The 20,121-nt window shown below is 38.3% G+C and overlaps 1 protein-coding gene across 7 annotated transcripts in view; it reads left to right on the plus strand.

Moving 5' to 3' along the window:
• Positions 1 to 20,121, plus strand: part of PARN (poly(A)-specific ribonuclease) — a 132,480-nt gene that overhangs the window by 86,372 nt on the left and 25,987 nt on the right. For 4 of the 7 annotated variants that reach the window (XM_067551342.1, XM_067551343.1, XM_067551344.1 and 1 more), the window contains one exon: positions 15,168 to 15,357. The exons of 1 other annotated variant lie outside the window; for it this stretch is intronic. In XM_067551342.1, the coding sequence (XP_067407443.1) occupies positions 15,168 to 15,357 (190 nt within the window). Of the gene's footprint in view, positions 1 to 8,889; positions 9,002 to 14,029; positions 14,174 to 15,167; positions 15,358 to 20,121 lie in introns of those variants that run through there. 2 more of the 7 variants (XR_010920383.1, XR_010920382.1) reach the window with 2 other exon arrangements.

A 20,121-nucleotide genomic window follows, 5' to 3' on the forward strand; every position in this document is an offset into this window, starting at 1 on the left:
GATTGAAACCTATTTTCAGTGTAAAACACAGAATTAAGTCAAACACAACATTATGTGTGGTAATTGCTAAATTGTTTCAGTTGGAAAAACCGAAATAAAAAAAGTCAAAAAATCAAAACACTTAGTTTTGACATTTCCAAAATAAAATATTTTTACTTTTCAGTTCAGAATTATTTTGAAATGTTCTTAAATTTTATTTTTTAAAAATCTTGAAATCTAAACAATATTTTGTTCAACTGAGAACAAGATTTTCACTTCACTGAAAATTTTTTCACAAACTGTTTTGGGGTCAACCCAAAACTATTATTTTTTTCTTTTTCCGAATTGCAAGCCAAGCAAAATGCCAGTTATTTGAATATCTCTAATCAACATATACAGTGTATCTTATACAGCTATAGCAACTGTTAAAGATTTACTAAATTAAAGGCAAGTTAAAATATGCAAATAATTCTGAAACTTAATGCAAGTGGTGCACCCTTTCTTTTCCTGGGTGAGATGCAGAGACTTCAAACAAATAATTCTGTTGGCAGTTCAGAAAAGCCATTAATGAAGGTTGGAGAACAGGAGAAGTACACTGGGAACCTGAACCTTCAGTCAAAAAACATATGTTAGCCAGGAATGGCTAATAGCTTATCTTTTTAGGACTTGAGACTAAAATAGCACCCAAACTCTGTTTTTAAGTCATTAGGTTCAGTGGCCCAGCATTCTTTCCTGAGTTATTTTTCACAGAGTCTAACGTTTGGACCTGTTTATAATTTGTACCCTAGTTTTCTCAAAGATGACTTAGTTCTCTGGTTTTGAGCCAGTTTTATCTCTGAATTAAGGAAATTGATCAGAGTTATGTTGGACAATGGCCCTTTTAACCAAAGAGAACTCTTAAAGGACCTTTTTGAAACAGTGAGTAGGCAAGATGGATGGGTCTTAGTGAAATCAGAGTTGATAGGTGTTATTTTCTTTGAATTGATACCCACATTTCAAACTTAGCATTGATACTTCAAGGCAGAAGAAAAAAATCTGTTACATTAAAACTGAGAGTGGGTTTTTGTCCACTGTTCACATAGCAGAATAGTATTTGTCACTTCCTTTCTATCATTCCCAAAAAAGCCAACAGTGTTGATATATCTAAACTTCAAGTGTCATTAACATCAATCATTATTAGCAATCAAAAGCTTTGTAATACAGCTTCCAAAAATACAAACTTTACTTTTAATAAAAACTCCACATACAAAATAAGCAGTGTGAATGAGAGCCAGTTACTTATACCTACAGCTTAATTGCCCATTTAGTGTTACCACATGTTTTTAGTTTTGTATCAGACAGAGCAAGCCCATGTTTGTACACTGGACTGACCCCAGTCTGCTTCCAAGTGAAACTCAGGATATTGCTTATTGGCAGAGCTAGCTGGTAGTAACACTTACAGTTAAGGTTGCTGGACACTTCCTGTTATAAGCACCTGAAAACAGGATCTTATAACTGTGCCAATTATAACAATTTGGGCTGAAATGTTCTATGCTTGGTGTCTGCCTCAAGATGTATTCAGTAAAGATGGATTAGCCATCTTTAGAGAAGATGAGGGACAAATACATTTTGCCTATATTAAATTCTTTCCTTTCCATTTAAACATTCTGGTTGCATCCTCCACCATATACCCATGCTTTGGAGCAGAGATATGAAATTTGACTGACAGGTTGCCTTTTTGTCGGAAATTTGCTTTCTGCTCTTGTAAAAACCATCCAAATTTGGCAAATTTATAAACCTTTGAAAAGTCTTTGCTCATGGTCAGTAGACTAAATTGTCCACATAAATTCTCCAGTCTATACCTACTATGCTCCAGTATAGGGATTCTGAGCAGGAGTTTCCTTGTAGTTGCCCCTCCTGGCCACCAGAGACCACTGTGGCATAGGAACTGAGCAAGGATATACTCTCTCAGTGATCTCCATACTGGCACCTCCAAATAGCCTTAATTAAATTTATTGACAGATTCTTCCTCAAACTTTTGGTAATCTTCCATATATGTATTTATAACAATGAGAGAGTTCTTAGCACTTAGCCAGTTTCTGTTTGGTAAGCTCATATGCATATACAATCTACAGGTATGTGAACTAAAAATGGCTACTTACAACTTGAAAAGTTAGGTGTGGTAGTGACAGGTTACATGTCAAAGCTGGCATTAAGTTTTTTGCTCACATTCCAAATAACTACATGAGTCTATGTTGTCTGTTGCTATAATGAAATCTGTTTGTAGAGAATTTATGAAAGAAAAGTGTAAGCAGACAAATGAGATTCAAGATATCTAGTTTCCAGATGTTTCAGGATGAAGTTAATGAAGGTATCTAAATTTTATATTTTAATTTCAAGACTAGTGATCTTTAGAACGACTCACACAAGACTTTAACTTTTTTATCCACACCAACCTACATTTTTAATTACTGGCAAACCTTTTGACTTCTGATCGTAAGCTAAGGGAACAAATAAAAATAACTTTGGGCTTTCCTGCTCATTCATGTAGATGAAAATCCAATATAATAGATATGTAAATTCAGATTCTTTGTACTTTCTCCCTTCTCCATCATCCCTGTAAGGTATCATTACATCTGAATGAGGATTCAGAGTACATAAAAAATCAGTGATCTCACCTATGAGCTGGATGGTCTGAGTCCCAGGACATTTTTATTAAAAAAACAAATGATTTCCATAATGATTTCCAGTTTCATTTAGATGTGACATGCCTGTGTGTAACCCACTGTGTGCCTTTCTGTATTCTTTCATTATATATAAAGTTTTTCCTATTTACCTTAGGTACTTAAAGGGATGTGGGGATGTTTTAACTTCCTGCCTATAAATTGAGAGTGGGCTAGGAGGCAATAGATTTAAAATACTGAAGAACAACAGAAGGTTAATCAGTCACTGCCTAAAATTACTAAAACTCTAAAGTAGGTGCTAATTTTTTTTTACCACAAAAAGAGCATGACCAAAGAATAAGCACAAATCACTTAGTGATGATGCTTTCTAATGGTGTTTTCACATATTGTAGTACATCAGTTTGTTCCCACATTTGGATCTTACTTGTTTTTCACAAGATAGTTTTTAAAAGCATAAAAGTTGGCTTGTTGTCCCTCTCTTTTCTATGCTCTGTGTCTATTGTGTGTAAGTGAACACCTGCAGAGAACATGTGTTTGTTAGAAGTGCTAGCAATGTACATGTTATGAAGTTATAGCCTCTAAATAGCCACCTGATGGAACAATGACTAAGCATTTTGGTGAACTGCAATGTGTTTGAGGACTCTTTGTAACAGTACCCCAGTAAAATGACATATTGCTTGGCAACAAGAGTAAAACAGTTATCAGCTGTTGAATATAAAGCACAGTTTGTGCATAATAGTTTGAGGTAGTTAGCTCATGATGCTTAGGAGTAGAGTAGTATAACAGATTGCTTTTTCAAGCAGCTGTCTTGATCTTGTTTGTCATCGCTTTGCATAAGTGTATCGCAATCTTACTGGCTTTTCAAACTCAAGATTTTTGTAAAGATGAAATGCTGAGTCATTAGGTTTACTGAGATGAGAAATTAAGAAACATATCTACTTTACTGTTTAACATTAATCATTTAACTTCTTTGCACATAATATACCCTTATGTTAGTGATGGGACTGTTTGACTTTCACTTTCCTTTGTTAGTTGTTCAATTTCAGTTTAGGTCATCCAATCACTTCCCCACTTGTTTGCACCTTTCTAGGTTAAGGAATGTGATGATAGCCATGGCAAATGCAGCATTTACTGTGTCACTTTATTGCATCTTGGATTAAATCCTTTCATTTTATCAATTTTATTTGTCGTCTTTTAAAAAAAAAAACAGTGGAATCTACTGCTTTCAGTAGAAACATACATAGGAATAAAGTCAATGCATAAACACATATTTGTATAACATCTTTAAAGTAACCTTATATGGTGAGTGGGTTGCTGTCCCACATTGATGTCTGTGTATCAGAATCTGATTTTTCTTTGAAGACGGTGCTGTTAAAGTACTGACTTTATATGATAAAGTACTGAGGCATCCGAATTGGAACACAGAAATTCCCATGTTGGGTCTGACCAGTGGTTCATGCTGTAGCCAGTACTAGCTCCTTAATTTTCTCTGTACTGCTTATTTTGTATATCTCCATCATGACCTGTTGTTCATCTCCTCTTTAAAATAGTCTTTTTCAATTTCTTTATGCAAAGTCTTTCTCTGCCTCTGACTATCTTCTCCCATCTGTGAATTTTCTTTCTGATGCTTCAGTTCTTGCTCCCTCTCTAAGAACTGATATAAGAGCATTCTGTGTGAAGACAAATCATCTATTTATACAATGACATATTTTCAGTATTTTCTGTCCCTTTCTGTCATAACCCATAATCTTTGTCACCAAGATTAGATTACTCAGTGTACCTTATATGAGGCTATACATTGAATCGACCCATAAACTGAAGCTGACCCAGGATACGGCATTCTGTTTTATTAAACAGGATACCTCATGAGAAGCATACAACACTAATTTTCGGAATCTTTATTGTCTACCTATTGGTTTTCAGAGTTTAAGGTGTATTGGTTTTAACCTGAAAAGCCCTAAATGGCTTTAGATGTGTATGTTTGATAAATAGTTGCTCTCCCTGTGTCATACAGTTATAGTAAGCAGAGGTCCTTCATCTGGACCCCTTGTAGTTCAGCAGATCCACCACTTCCATTTTCTGATACACTACCATTTTTTGCTTTCTGTCTGGTTGTTTGCTTTTCAAATGCTCTTCTTAATTCTCCTAATTCCCATTTTACATTCCCTAGTTTATGCACCTTTCTGTTGACTTCTCCTGGGTGGGGTTTCTGTTATCTGAAAGACACTAACTGGTCTCAGATAATTTTTTGAGTCTTGCCTTTTAACTTTTTTCTCTTCTTTTTTTGTTTTGTTATGTATATTTTCTGTGACTGACATGGGCTGCTTAAGCAACCTCTGTTCGTGTAAGAATTTTAGCTCCCTCTCCATTTTAGGGTCATAATTAACTCACTGTTTTTTAAAATCCTGTTTCTAAAGCACTAAATTTTGGTCTAAATTCTTCCCTGATGGATGTTGGAAGCTTAATTATACTGTGGTCATTGTTACTTAATGGATCAATTATAGTTCACTCTTGAATAAACTTGTGTGTTACTTAAAGCTAAGTAGTGAATAGCATCACATTTTTAAAAATGAGTTTGGGGGCATGGACACTTTTAGCAGGCCTCAGCGCTGCAGTTCTCCCAATCATTCAAATACCACAGCTTACCCAACTTGGCTTTAGAATCAAGGACTTTGTGAATGATATACTCATCATGGTCTTGAATGTGCACCAGTGGGGGTGGGTGGCAGGGTCTAGTGGAGAAAAGGGTTACACAATACTGGGTGGATACTGAGAGAACGAGGCAGGTGGAGTTTGTAGGTGATAGGGTTGATCTGTTTGCAGATTTGATACAGGCCAAGGAATTGGTGATTAAGTTTACCACATGATCTGTCAGTAAGGAGATGTCTCACTGAGTGATTCTAGCCTGTGGAGAAGTTGGGACCTTTCTGTTGTCCTTGGTCCTCATATTGTAATCCTGTTTTTCTTCCTCCAGGTGGGTCTTTAGCTTCCCTTCCCAGGGTATTATGGATCAGGTGTTCCCATTCTGAAGCTGCTGGGCTGGGGGAGGATGTGAGTAATTCAGGGTGCAGTTGGGTTACTCCATTCATTTTACCTCCCTCCTGCCATCCCACTTCCCATTCCTCTTCAAGGATCTGTCTCATGAACACCTGTTGAGACAGGAAATCACCTCTCTTCTACACTTACAAGCCATAGAACCAGCTCCTGCTCAGCACAGGAGGAAGGGATTTTACTCCCAAATACTTTCTGATCCCGAGAAACGGAGGGTGGAGAATTATTCTAGATCTAAGACTTCTACATAATATTGTGAAAGCACAAAAATTCATGATGGTGACTCTTGTAGCTATAATTTCACTGTTGGATACAGGAGATTGGTTTATGGCCGTTGACCTGCAGGACGTGTATTTTAATATCGCAGTTCACCCATCTCATGAAATTCCTTTGGTTTCTGGTTGACCAAGACCACTTCCAGTACTTCAGTCCTTAACTTCTGGGACATATGGCAGCTTGTACCTTTGTAATGCATCATGCAAAGCTACGCCTTTGCTGTTTCTGGGGTGATTTAGAACAGTTCATACATGGAACAAACAGTTTGTATAGACTGGTATCAGTCCCTCATCAAGTACAAGACTGTCTTACTTGGTGGAAGAACCCTCATAAAGTCTGTGTGGGTATTCCCTTTATCCACCATCACCAATCATCACGATAAGAAGTGCATCTTCGTTGGGTTGTGGGGCACATCTAGGAACACACACCATTCAGGGCAGATGGTCTACCCAAGAAGCTCATTTATACATCAGCCTTCTGGACCTGCGGGCAGTCAGGAAATATCTATGATCACTTTCTCCTGTTAATCAGAGACAAATCTGTCAATCATGACAGGCAATGTAGCTTGAATATTTTACATCAACCACCCTGCTGGTGGGGTGAAATCCCCTTCTCTTTATTCCAAAGCAATAGAGCTATAGAACTGGTATACATGCAATCGCATCCTCATTTCAGCAGCATACAGAACACTCTGGCTGACACTCTCAGCATGCACTTTGCCCAAAATTATGAGTGGGAATTAGACACCAGACTCTCAGTCACATTATTATGACATGGGGGTTTCCAAACATTACTAACAGGAAGTGGAGATAGTTTTTCTTGGGGGGTTGGGCTCTCATTGGGAGATGCTTTCCTTGTTGTGTGGATGAAGGGCCCTCTTTATGCATTTCCTTCAACACCTCTGATACTGAAAATGGGAGGGGAAGTTCAAACGAGACAAAGCCAAGATCATACTAATAGTTCCAAAGTGGCCCAAATAGGGCCTGGTATCCTTACAGATTTGCCTTGCCATTTGTCTAGCAATCAGTTATCTGTCCATTCCTGATGTCACCTCTCAAGACTCCAGTCAGACTCTCCATCCCAACCTGGGAGTTCTCTGCCTCAGGGCTTAGTTCCTCAATGTTTTGCAGGAATAATAGACTTCCTCTTCTGCAGCAGTACAGCAGGTGTTGGTAAATAGTAGAAAAAATTCAATGTGAACACTTACCTTCAAAAGTGGAAGAGATTCTGCTATTGGTGTGATCAGGAGCATCTTTCTATTGCTCATTCCTCCTTCTCTGTCCTTGACTATCTTTTGGAATTTAAAAAAAAAAAATCAGGATTATCTAGGAATTCTGTCAGAGTTCACTTGCTGGCTGTAACAGCCTTCTGTTCATTAGTTAGAGGATTCTCAGTGTTTGATCATCCTGTGATGGTAAGATTTATCAAGGGGTTGGGAAACCTTTTTCCTCAGAGTAGAGAACCCACCCTTGTGTAGGATATAAACTTAGTACTGAGAGTCTTATGAGACCTCCCTTTGAAGCAATGGCTACATACCTGTTCTCTTCTTAACCTATCCTTGAAAACAGCCAAAGAGTTGGGGAAATGGGGGCTTTAAAGGCTGATTCTCCCTTTAGGGTGTTTTTCAAAGACACGGCTTCATTACACCCACACACTAAATTTTTACTTAGTGAATCATCTGAATTTCACATCAACCAAGTCATGCATCTCTCATTTCCCTCCCTCCCTCCCCCTGCCCCAAAACCACTGCCTTATGCACCTGGGACATCAGGAGGGTGGTAGCTTTCTATCTGGACAGAAACAAGCCATTTAAAAGGGCTGCCAGACTGTTTGTTTCAGTAGCTAACAGATACAAAGAGTTTGCAGTCTCCACCCAGACACACTGCAGGTGGGTTACTGGATGTATTTCTTGCTATGACTCTACTGATATACAATTTTCTTCTAGGGAGTTAGCCATTCTACAAGGTCTCTTTCTACTTCTGTGGTGTTCCTTAAACATGTTCCCATTGTGGAGATTTGCAAGACTGCAAATAGGATTTCTATAATACCTTTTCCAAACATGGTGGCCCCTTGTTTTAAATTGGATGCTCCTTGGGAATGCAGTCTTCTCTTCAGCCATGGACTCTGCTCAAAGCTCCTCCTTCCAGCTGAGGGTAATGCTCAGTAGTCACTTGAAGTGGAGCGTCCATAAGAGGAACACTCACTCGAAAAAAAGGTTTCTCACCTTGTGCAGTAATTGGAGTTATTTAAGATGTGTGCTCTACTACTTGCCCTTTTTTCTTTCTGCTTCAGAGTTTCAGGGATTTTGTGGTGGAGAAGAAACTGAGTGCAGTTCACCTGTGCAGCCCTATATAGCCTGGTGCAGGGCACGAGGTTGTGTAGTGTTCATGTGCAGGCCAAATGGGCACTGCTACTGGAAATCTCTGATTAAAGGCTCATGAGGTGTATGCACCCCTGAAGTGGAGCACCCCCAGGGGGAGACACCTTGAAAAACTCCAGTTACTGCACAGGGTGAGTAACTTCTCCTTATCTGGATTATGCATGGCACAGTGCCTTGCTAGTTGCGCATCTATTTTTGCAAACAATTTTTTATTCCATGACAAGTTTTGATGTTTCAGAAGATTGATACTGTAACTAATTACAGCTTCTGGAAACCTTTAATTTAAACTTCACAGTGAAGATCAAGCCAATATGCTAGGCTTCCTATTGAAAACTTTTATTAAACTTCAGCATTAGAAGTCAGCTGTGCATTTCTAATTTCAAATCGCTTTGCCCTACTTTCTTAATGGTGTATATAGAAACGATAGGATTGTTGTATACAAGGATAAATGGAAATAAACTTAAGCTTTTTATTCTTTTGCATGCAATAAACAGGGACTTTACACAATGACCTTCATACTAAATGTTTACTTTCTTGTAGGAACCACTACTCACATCTGAAACAAGTTGAATCCACTGCAGCTAACTGACTGGGAGGGCAGTTTTGGGGATTGGTCCACACCCTTCCCAGGGAAACATGACTCTTCAAGCAGGTGTGATAATGTAGCTCTCAATAAGGGTTGTTATACACTAGAAAGTTAGGTGGACCCAGCTATGTCGCTGTAGTTAAGCCAGCCTAAGCCCCAGTGTAGACTGCTCTTGGTTGACTGAAGAATTCTTCCATCGACCTAGCTATCGCCTCTGAGAAGTGAATTTATTACAATGATGGAAGAACCCCTCTTGTCACTGTAGTGTCTGTGCTCCAGCAGTGTAGCTGCAGTCCTGAAATGGTCACTGTAGTGTTTCTAGTGTAAGCATACCTAACTGATAAGAGTTTGTCTGCTTCCCCCCTCTCCCCCCGGGCTTTATTTGGCTAACAAACAAGCTGAGTCTTAATTGGTCATAAATAAGTTAATTCTTCAATATAGACTACATCAAAATCAGATCTTTAATTTCAGTTACACACTGCAGCAAAGAAATCATGGTTATTTAATTTTCAAATGAATATACTTCAGGTTTCAGAAGACTTGGACTGGGTGGTGTTAATGCTGCAGTATTGTGTTATTGGGGAGCTATCCCAGATAAAATAGCCAAAAACTATTTCAGTGAGAGATTGATTACTTTGAACAATACACTGTCAAGGCTGATTGACCTAAGATACCTCTTTACCATTTGTTATGTTGCTATGCCTACCTTTATTGAGCTCAGTTTTGAGATGCAAGAATCTTTGTGTATCTCAATAGTTTAAACTCATGAACACAGAGCAGACAGGCAGAGTGTAGTGGTGGTGAGACATACATATGTGTGCCAAGATGCACAGGAAAACTAGACCTTCCTATTTAGGTCACCCAGAAGAAAAATTATAAACAGAGACTGCAATGTTAATTGTAAGAGCTGTTATGTTCTGCAGAATCAAAAGCTTGCTTTTAAGGTAGCTTTGAACATATGGATGTTGTCACTGTGCTTTCAAGTCTAAAGAGACTGTTTTGTTACCAGTTGCTGGAATCTTTCACTTTTACTGTATGGCAATTTTCCAAAATTATAAAGTTACTTTTGTGGTGATTCCCTATCCACTGAAACTCAAATTCCCAGCCTATGCAATACACAGGCTAAGATTACTTAGTGATGCACCTTCGGGCAAGGCACTGTCTTTTCAGTATGTATGTGTAATGTCTAGCATGCTGGGGTTTGTAGGCACTACCATAATGCAGATAAGAGATGATAAAGATTTGTCTTTGAGGACATGTCCACTCAGTCATACATAGAAGTCTGGACATCTTCTGCATCTCAGTCAGGAGAGAAAGTTCTTATCGCTAATGTATTCATGAGTGCATCATATAAGCTTAAAAATTCCTCTAGAAATGCCTGATATCATGCAGAGGTTCACTGATGAGTAGAGCCAGTGTTTTCTGGCAATGAAAACAGAATACTTTCAGATTTTCAAAGCTGTATGTTTTGGATATGATTATATTAATATAAAAATAATGTATTGTATTGTAATATTGAGGGTTAGAACCAGCTGTGCAGGGGAGGTGGGGAACAGATGCTGGGCACTGAGGGCAAGAGCCAGCTTTGTGCTGGGTGGGGAGGGGGCAGGAGCCATCTGTGTGGAGGGGAGCTCACCTATGAGCAGGAGAGAGCTGTGGATGCTGCTAAGAGCAGGTGCAAGCACCATCTGCTCTGCAGCATGGTGAGGGAGCACAGCATCCCTCTCCCAAGTACCCTGCCTGCTAAGGGGAAGCTCCACAGTGGTTTTGCCAAACCCAGATCTGTGTGAGGAGGGGAGAAGTTGGCAGCGAGTCTCAACAGCAGTCAGCCCCCAGCCTCTGTCCTGAATGCTGGGGAGGAGTCAGGAGAAAAATCAGGCTTGCAAGATTTCTACTGCATTAATTCTTTACATTCTTACGGATGATTATTTAGTTATGTATGGTCTGATTTTGTTCAGTCACATCTGCATAGACCTGACCTGATAAATGAATTAAATGAATAATAAGTCCTATTAACCAAGTTTCGGCCACAGTAACCAAAATTTAAAAAGTCAATAGCACTTTTGAGAAGGCATTTCTGATTACATGTGCAAAATATTGTTTGCATTTAGGGGGAAAATTTGTTTTTAAACACTAAGGAGTTTGACTACAGCTTAATGAGGGGAGAGCATTGAAACCAGATACATACTTCCCTATGCTGTACCTAATGGGTATTTTAATCAATTGAATTATTTGGAAATAAAAATATCAGCAAATCAAGTAAATCTAAGCTGGTTAACTTCAGCTTGATAGCATCAACCTGTTGCCTGAAAATTGGTAGTTTGTGGGAAACTATTTATTCTAATTCTCATTGACATGGGGGTGGAAGTTCTGGAGAACCTGGAATCACTAGGGGGTGATTAATGTAAAATCTCAGAGCTAACTATGCAGATTCCCAGCCTTTGAAACTTGACCTTCTGGGGAACAGTGGGAAGGACTGGTTTTATCTGTTTTCAGGAGGCTGGGGACAAAAGTAAGATGTTAGTATATAAAAAGCTGAGCTTGAACAGAAGCAGGAGTTTTCAAACGGCTTTGCTGAAGGGGTTGCAAGGGATGTTACCTTTTCAGAGTTCCCATGTGGAAGATGGGTGATCTCTTGTATGTTTATTAGAAAGTATACTGGAACTTTTTTGTTTTCTCAACAAGTTGGATTGCATTAGAACTACTAACATTTTAAAAGAATCTTCGCTTTTACTGAGAACATTTCCTCACTTTTCAGGGCAGGTCTACACTACCACTTAAGTCTATCTAACTTATGTTGCTCAGGGCATGAAAACAACACTCCCTAAGCGACACAAGTTACAGCGACCTAGGCACCGTCCACACTAGTGCTATGTCAGCCAGAGATGCTCTCCGGCCAACATAGCTTCCGCCTCTCACAGAGGTGGAGTAATTATGCCAACAGGAGATCACTCTCCCATCCGCATACAACATCTTCACCAGCATACAGCATCTTGCTCCATTAGCTCAAGTAGCATAGGTCTATGTGGTGGATCTAAAGATTTCACTCCTGCTGATGGCCCATGTGTAGGTGTCGGTATGATGTCACATGAGGGAATTTATTTTTCAGTTTTCGCCTCCTTGTGCGTGTTTGTTATGATAGTCTTAATTACATGCTCACAGCTAATTATCTCCTAAGGACCCCTTCTCATTCAGTGCACAGATTGTAGATAATAGAGGATACCACCCTTCACCTCACAAATAGCTTGTTTGTAAAGTATTTGGATATTATAGTGATGAGTACAATAGAAAACCTATGAGGAAATTAATGCTTTTTTGTGCAGATCAGTGGTTGAATAGTGTACAGTAAATAAGTCCTATAGCTACACATTGTTGAATGAGGACAATACAAAATATTGAATAGTTCCCCATTAGTTGAACACCGTCCATCCTGTGCAGTGAATAAGTCTGGGGTTTTGTGGGAAAAAATAGCATGTGATCATGTAATTAAGACTGCATCATAATACATACATACAAGGGGCCAAATTAAGGGTTCCCTGGTAACCTTTATTCTGCAATTTCCTAACTTTTGAGTGATTGATTTTTGCATCCTTAATGTTCTTTTAATGTAGCTCTTTGTGTGTAATAGAAAGATTACATATAGTTTATATCTACACATTCATTTGTATATTTAGCTCTGGAATAACTTTATGTACTTCATATGCTCAGGATTGTCAGTGGCTGTCTGGCATGATTTCAGTTTTGTACAAGGGCAATGACTTGGTGAAAGAAAATCTTTGTTTTTGTGCACATTCCTTTTAGATCACTCGGCCTCACTCAGTCTCTTTAATAATCTGCCTAGTAACTGGGGGAGAAGCTGTGGTCTAGAAATATTCTTCATAACATAGTGTAATGTTTGCAATTACCGTTTTTGTTTTGGGGGGGCTTTTTTAAATCACTTAGGGGATCTAGCTTGGTGTGTAACTTAATTTAGCTGTTCGCTCTTGGTATCCTAAACCAGACTTACTCAAACATAGAAAGGGAGAGGACAGCTTTTTCAACTAACAAAATAGTGCAAGCCTTTTTATTTTATTTGCTTATATTTTACTTTATTTTAAATGAGCTTACTGTGTTATAGGGAGATTCAGCTTCTGGAAACACATGCCATTAGGTAGGAGATACAAAATGAGACAACACTATATAACATGTTGGTGCTATTGTGGCATGAAGAGTACTATTCTAAAAGCTTTGTTGCTAATGTAGCTGCAAATTGAGTTAAAGAACCAGTCTTCTCTACCATAATAATTGCTGAAGAAACGTTAACTGTTTGTGAAATTATTTTAAAAAATACGCACACCAACAACAGACTTTCTTTACTTTGCTGCTTCCTGTGGATTTTTCCTAATTTGTATTAAACTTGTTTGTTGGGATAAGAAAATATGAGGAGAGTTCAATGTATTTCTTGTCGGTCTTCCATTTCTGGCTACATTTAAATCATATTGAAAGGGTTAAAACTACCTTTTTGGGCAATAAGTAACTTCATAGCAATAACTTTTAAAGACCCTGAAACTTTGTAGTTAATAGCAAATTTTAATGGGTGGGAAGTTATGCCTTACAGTTGCTACAATTATCCTATAAAAACGTCTCATTAATCAGACATTAAATAAGATGTGACTATTCCTGGAGTCTATAACATATGTATATGCTTTAGTTCGGCTTTCTATGCTTGTAGTAAATGGTTTATGCCCCATCAGCAGCATTAATATACACCACCTGTGGATCCTGGGTTATTAATTACATACCACTTTGAGTATATCTATTGGGTGCAAACTTAAGTCTTAAAAATAAATTCCACCATCATTGATACTGCTTCCCAGCCTATGTGGAACTGTGAGATTAAGGCATGCCAGTTTCAATACATGGACTAGCAGTAATGTAAAATGTTCAGTGAGGAGCAACTTGGCTCCTGAAAAGGACTGAAAAAGCAATGATAAACTTCAGCATTTTGTGTCTAGCTTAACTAAATTTGAATTACACGAAGTGTGTGAATAACTTATAAACTGTTTGTAAAAGGTTAGTGTTACTGATCACCCAACAGTACTTTCTTTCAAACAGTTAAACTGGAAACAGCAGAGGACACCAGTTGACAGCCAATTAATTTTGCTGATTCATCCATTATAGCGATGGCTTCAGGCCAGAACTTGGCTTGCAGATTAAAGGCTGAGAGCTGCAAAACTCCTGGGACTTGAAGGAATGTTGGTAAATTGTTGCTGTGTGAAGGCAGGCAATGAAAGTGGTTTTTTTAAGTGATCCTAATTCTGCATGTGTTGAGAGAAATCCCTCCATCATAAATTGACCGTCATGTTTCAGTGAAATGGAGTCCTAACAGTAAAGAGCTACAATAATGGGAGTAACTGGGTACTAATTAATAGACTGCTTGCCTCTTTAATTAATATTTTGCATAATAGAAAATGCAGCTCAACTAAAGCTGTGTTTTGCAGCAATCAAACCTAGGTTTCCTCAAAGGTTTTGTAAATGTACTCTTTTTTCCTGGCAAACTTGCAAAATAAACCTGCTGGGTTAAGTAATGAAACTTAAAGGAAAAAATACAGGAAGGCTTTTCATGCCAACAAGCAATCTGGAAGGAATAATGACTGAAGAATTGATGGTTTCTCATTTAAAAAAAATCTTCAACCCAATTAACTCTTCTGTGAGGCCTATTTTTGTGAGCAGTGCTAACAGTACAGATATTCTATCATGTGCAACAATGTAAATTAAGAGGGTACAAAACAACTTGTTTCCTTTACTAAAGGAGGATAGATGTGAATGTAGCAAGTCCCGCTGTACTTGCTATGGGTTATTGTTGTTGTTTCCATGAATGTCATGTTTAAACTTCCATCTCTTGTGGGATAAGGGTGGAAATCTCCACTCCTGCAAATTAGTTTCCCTGTCCTAGATAGATGACTGCAAAATGTGGGTACCCTTACTTGGAAGTTCTCTTTTATAGTTCTGTAATAGATTCCTCTTCTTGGGTTTGAATTTCTCATGCATCCTGCATTTCTGAAGTGTTTAATCATAAAATTAGCAGGATCTTACTGCACGTCCTTACCACTAACAATCAAACTTTGAATTGTGTATATTGACAGATCAAGCTGTTCACTCCAGCTTCTTAAAATAAGTTATTTCAGGGGAGGGAAGGCTGTCTTTTAAAAGCTATTCTATACATAATATCCAATGCTCTTCTTCTCCATAGCTGTAAACACCAGCAGGTATGCTGAAAGTTATAGGATCCAGACCTATGCAGAGTATGTTGAGAAAAAACATGAAGAGAAGCAGGCAAAGAGAAAATGGACAGAAGATAGTTGGAAGGAGATGGAGAGAAAGCGGTTAAAAACTCAATACACATCATATATTCCCCAGAGTCGGTATTACTCTGTTAACAGGTGAGACCTTTTCATGGGTAAAAATAATAATAAAGCACTTGGAAAGAAAACAACTTATCTTTAATTTCAGTGCCTCTAGATGGCTTCTCTTAGGAGTTGGAAACTGAGCTGCTCCCTCTGACTACTATCAATGTCTTGTGGCTGACTTTCCAAGCTAGTAGCATAGGGCAATGCATACTTTCTCACTTCCTGAGAAACAGCCAACTGTACAATCATAATGAAAATTCCTTTTGTGTACCTCAAAGTGAGGAGGAAGAATGGGAAGGAATTCTGTATGTGACTATCTTGATTAACCACCTACTTTTTAATATTAGATTTTGGTTGAGTGTTGAAATTTAAAGGGTAGCCATGAATTTTTGTTCTCATTGATAATACACCAGTCTGAGTCAGGAAAACTTTTGTTGTAATCCCGGCATAGTAAATTGCTGTATGATTTCTGTCTGTTTCTTGATCCCTTTGTCTTGTCTGTTTAGACTGTGAGCTTTTCAGACAAGGACATCTCACTGTACACTGTCTAGTGCAGTCCTGAGATCTGAGGCCTCTAGGTATTACCGTAAGTCATATCATCTCTGTATTTGTCCTTGAAAGTCTCTGCTGCACTGTTTTGAGGATTCCCTCTTAACTTTGTAAAAATCTCAAGGAGCTGCAGGCCTGACATTTTTACATGAAGAGAGGGGTACGAGTAGGGAGCAAAACTGACCCTGCTGGGCTTTTTCTGCTTCCTTCTCCATTTGTGTGAATAACGTGGTTACCCTATAGCTCCCTCGCCCTCTCCTCCTGTGAACATGTTGGATTTTGCAATATGGAAAACTGGCTTACTTCTCTCTCTCTCAGTAAGAACAGCCTTAAGAACAGGTTTTATATTGTAGATGAGTGATTATATTTAATATGAACGAAACAGAGGTGTTTCGTGTTTTGGCCGCTTGTCACATTTTGATGGCATGTCAAATTGGGAGTTTAAAAGTTTGTGAGGTATATTTAGGAGAGAAGGAAAAGCACAGGCAATTCTCTGGAGACTTGGGGTGACGAGTTAATCTAGGTTTTCCAAAAAGTTGTGTTTCATAGTTGGGTATAAGAGAGCATGAATAATGAGAGAGCCCTATGTCATATCAATCTATTATAGGACTTCTGAGGGTTCTGAATCCTTACTTACTTAATCTTTCTGTAAAATGAATTGATCTAGAAATAGAATGTATACAGTACAATACACTGCACAGCTGTAATCCATCTTCATACAGCTTGTAATTCCTACAGGTTTAGGTAGTATTGGTCATCTGGTGATACTGGAAGGTTTCTGAGATATTTTGATACTGCTCTGTTCATCATAGGAATCTAGGTAGATGGTTTAGGACTGGATTATTACAGCTGAGCTGGTGCCATGATGACTGGTTTACACCATTTTTTGTGTTTTGGTCTTTAAAGGGCAGAATGTATTGTGTATTCTCTCATTAGCAGAATCCATGTCCCAAATTAAAGTCTAGTGGCCTGAATAGTTGACAATGGGCTAGCTAGCAAGGAAGACTATGATGGGACTTTATTTCATTTACATACATGCATTCTTTTATAGTGCAAAGCAGCATAGTCACTTTACAATGTACATTAAACACAACGTAGTAGTCACTGGCGAGTAATCTTCCTCCATGTTTTATGGTCTTCACACAGCCGTGATGCCATACCACGTCCCATCCAGTCAGCCATTGTTGATCCACACTCACTGTGGGTGCTTTCTGATGCCAGTTCCTGTCAAATTAATTTTCACAATCTTCCTTCACTCATCTGACCCACCTTATCTGCATGTCCTGCAAATTCAAGTTTGCTTCATCTGATCATCTTGATACTAGGTATCATGCCAGTTTTGCTGTAAATTTGGGGAATACTGTCTTTGTAATCATATGTGAAGTATAAATAGTATGCAGAAATTGCCTGTAGCATTTCACTTTGAAGGCCAAAAGTTTTTTAATGTCCTGTTTCCTTAGTATTCCATGTCTCATTTATATAACAAGATACTGAAGGCAAGAGACTGCAGCAAGCACTTTCATTTCACACTTCATTCTCACTCATGACAACTTTCCATTTAACAAAAAATATTTTGTCCAAACATAGGAACAGCCACAGGTACTAGGATGCCTCTCCAATTTTTGCTCCTGCTTGTTTTTCAGTCAGAGAGTTTTATCTTGGGTGCAATTCTCTTCAGGATGATGGGCAGTAGTATTTTGTTAGGGTGTGTTAATAATGAGATTGTGCAGTAATTTCCACTAATGGCAGGGTCCCCCTTTTATGTATAGGAATCATCAGGGACTGTGTCCAAGTCCTGAGCCATCTTCCAAAATCCCAGAGCACATTGATCAGTTTATGGTATGCCTGATGAATGCCTCTCTACCACTTTTAATTAGTTCTGCTTATACATTATCCATTTTGGGGCTCTGTTACTTTCCAGTGTCTTCATTTCTTCATCAGGTTCTTCGATTATAGGAGGACGGTCAACAGGATTAGTCAAGCTTCTGATATAGCTTTCCTCTGTCTCTCACTTCCAACTTAAAGTTCTTTTTGCTCATATTACACAATTCTCAACAATACTTAACCCATATATTGGGTGAAATGGTATATTTCCTTAAGGGAAACCTTTTGAAAAAGTCTTTATGGTTTGGTATGCCTTTCTAGTGGCATTTGCTGCAATAGAGCGATGTACTGTTGTCATGCCAATCTTCTTTAGTTTTTCTCACATCACACAGGAATGCTTGCTCTCTTATAGTTTCTTCTGTCTTCCTTTGTGCTCTTAACTTCCTTCATTGATCACACAATTTGAGTAATCTCTGTGATCCATGGCTGCTTCTTTAGGATCTGTTTCCCAAGGAATTCATCTGTGGTGTGTGTAATAGAGCACTACCTCTCCTGCTGCATCTGATATGTTACCCTTGTAGAGGATCAGCAGTCTTATACTTGGGGTTGCATTCTAAAGCCAATCTGTAGACCTAAAGTCATGCATGTAATGCCCATCAATGCTAGTGGTACTTACACAGTGAAAGCCGTCTGTAGTGAAAATATACTCTTCTACATAATGCTGTATCCCTGCAAGAAGTCAGGTTAAAGGGATGTTGTTGACTCTAAAATCATACTTCTCTTTGGAAAAATTGCTTTCTGTTAATACAAACATAAGTGAAAGATTGGAGAAAAAAGCCTTTAAATTTAATTTGGTGCATTTGATAGCATTAACTGCTTAATCACTAAATCAGCTTCCCTTGTTTCAGTACCATTGTTTAAATTGTAAACTCCAGGAGGAGGGATTGTTTCCTTGAGTTTTGCACAACTCCAAGCACACTGTCTGTCCTTAGCAAATAATAAATTTCCAGTTGATGTTCATGTTAAATGCACTGTTTCAGGTCTTTCCCGTTGCAAAATAGTGCTAAACCGTAGCATGCAAATTGAAAAGTAGACTATCTTTTTGTATAAAATTTTAATCTTGCTCTATTTGTAGCTCTAATATTTTAGTTTTCTTTTTCTGTGTCACTTGCCTAGAATGAATCAAAAATGGTATTAATGGGAAAAATTACAATTTCCATCAGTTTAAAAAAAAAAAAAGGTGCCAACTAAGAGCAGGAAGGGTGTATTTTTGACTATATGGCTTTCTTCCCACAACAGCAATGCTGTATCTCCTGCCAAACAAATTGTCCTTTGCAGAAGTACCACTTCCTTGGACACAGTGGGACTGGAGACAGTTTGCTTTGCTGAAGGTGAGATGAAGATAGTCTGTCTTCCAAATGTTCATCTGCTCTTGCTGCTTCACCTGAAGTCATAATTTTCTGACCCATCACAATTTGGCTGGTATGGAAATGATGGTTATCACAGTGGTTTATGACTTTATGTGGAGAATAAACGTCAGGAACAAATGAACAATTTAAAGAAAGGAGAGAATAAAAAAGTGCCATAGCCAGGATTGTTTAACTCCATAAGTCTTCACCTGCTTTTAGGACTAAGATGACAATACATTTTATTGTTCATGAAGCAAGCTTATAATTTTGTTTAAATTAAAATGCCAGGAAAGCATGTATCTTAGTTCTGGTTCACATAAATAGTAGCCAAGAAGTTAGGGATGTGTTTCTATCCAGGCTCCAAAGAGAAAATACTCATTTGTAATGCAAAGAAAGTAAAGCAGTATGTACCTTGCAAAACTGAAAAGTTGACTCTATCAGCCCTGTTGCTTGGAAAGTAATTGCAGCAACCAACTAGTGAGTAGACTTTTGCTATTCAGTAGCTGAAATGGCACTGCAATGGTGACATTTTTGTTCCCTTAACATTCTGGCACTATAGAACTCTACAAATTCATCATATCCTGTTGATTAATCAAATGGAGTTATTCAAGCTAATGTTACTAGTCATACTGTTTAAATTTAACAGGCACGTACACTGATCCTAAATGTACTTGGTTTTGCGAATTGAGATCAGCCTAATTGGCTAGATGTAAACATTAAACTCTTCACTTTGTATTGCTGCCACTTCCACAACTGGCACTCATCCGTTGAACTTATTTCCAGAACTGATAATACTGCTATATTGTGGATCAATGGAAAGTAAAAGCTGAGCGGGGAGGAAGGGGTTGCATTCACTGAAGAGACTGAGAATCTTACCCACCATACACACTTTCCTCAGCACTGATCCGGAAGCAATAGTCTGTTCCCAAAACTGGGTCTTGCCAACTGGCAGTGTGTGATAGGTTATTCTTTCCTTTAACATGGCTAGTGATTTTATAAGAAAAACAAAATAACA

This window comes from Emydura macquarii, unplaced genomic scaffold, assembly GCF_026122565.2.
Source record: "Emydura macquarii macquarii isolate MOO-44397 ecotype Brisbane River unplaced genomic scaffold, CSIRO-AGI_Emac_v2 contig_1348, whole genome shotgun sequence".
Taxonomy (NCBI): Eukaryota; Metazoa; Chordata; order Testudines; family Chelidae; genus Emydura; species Emydura macquarii.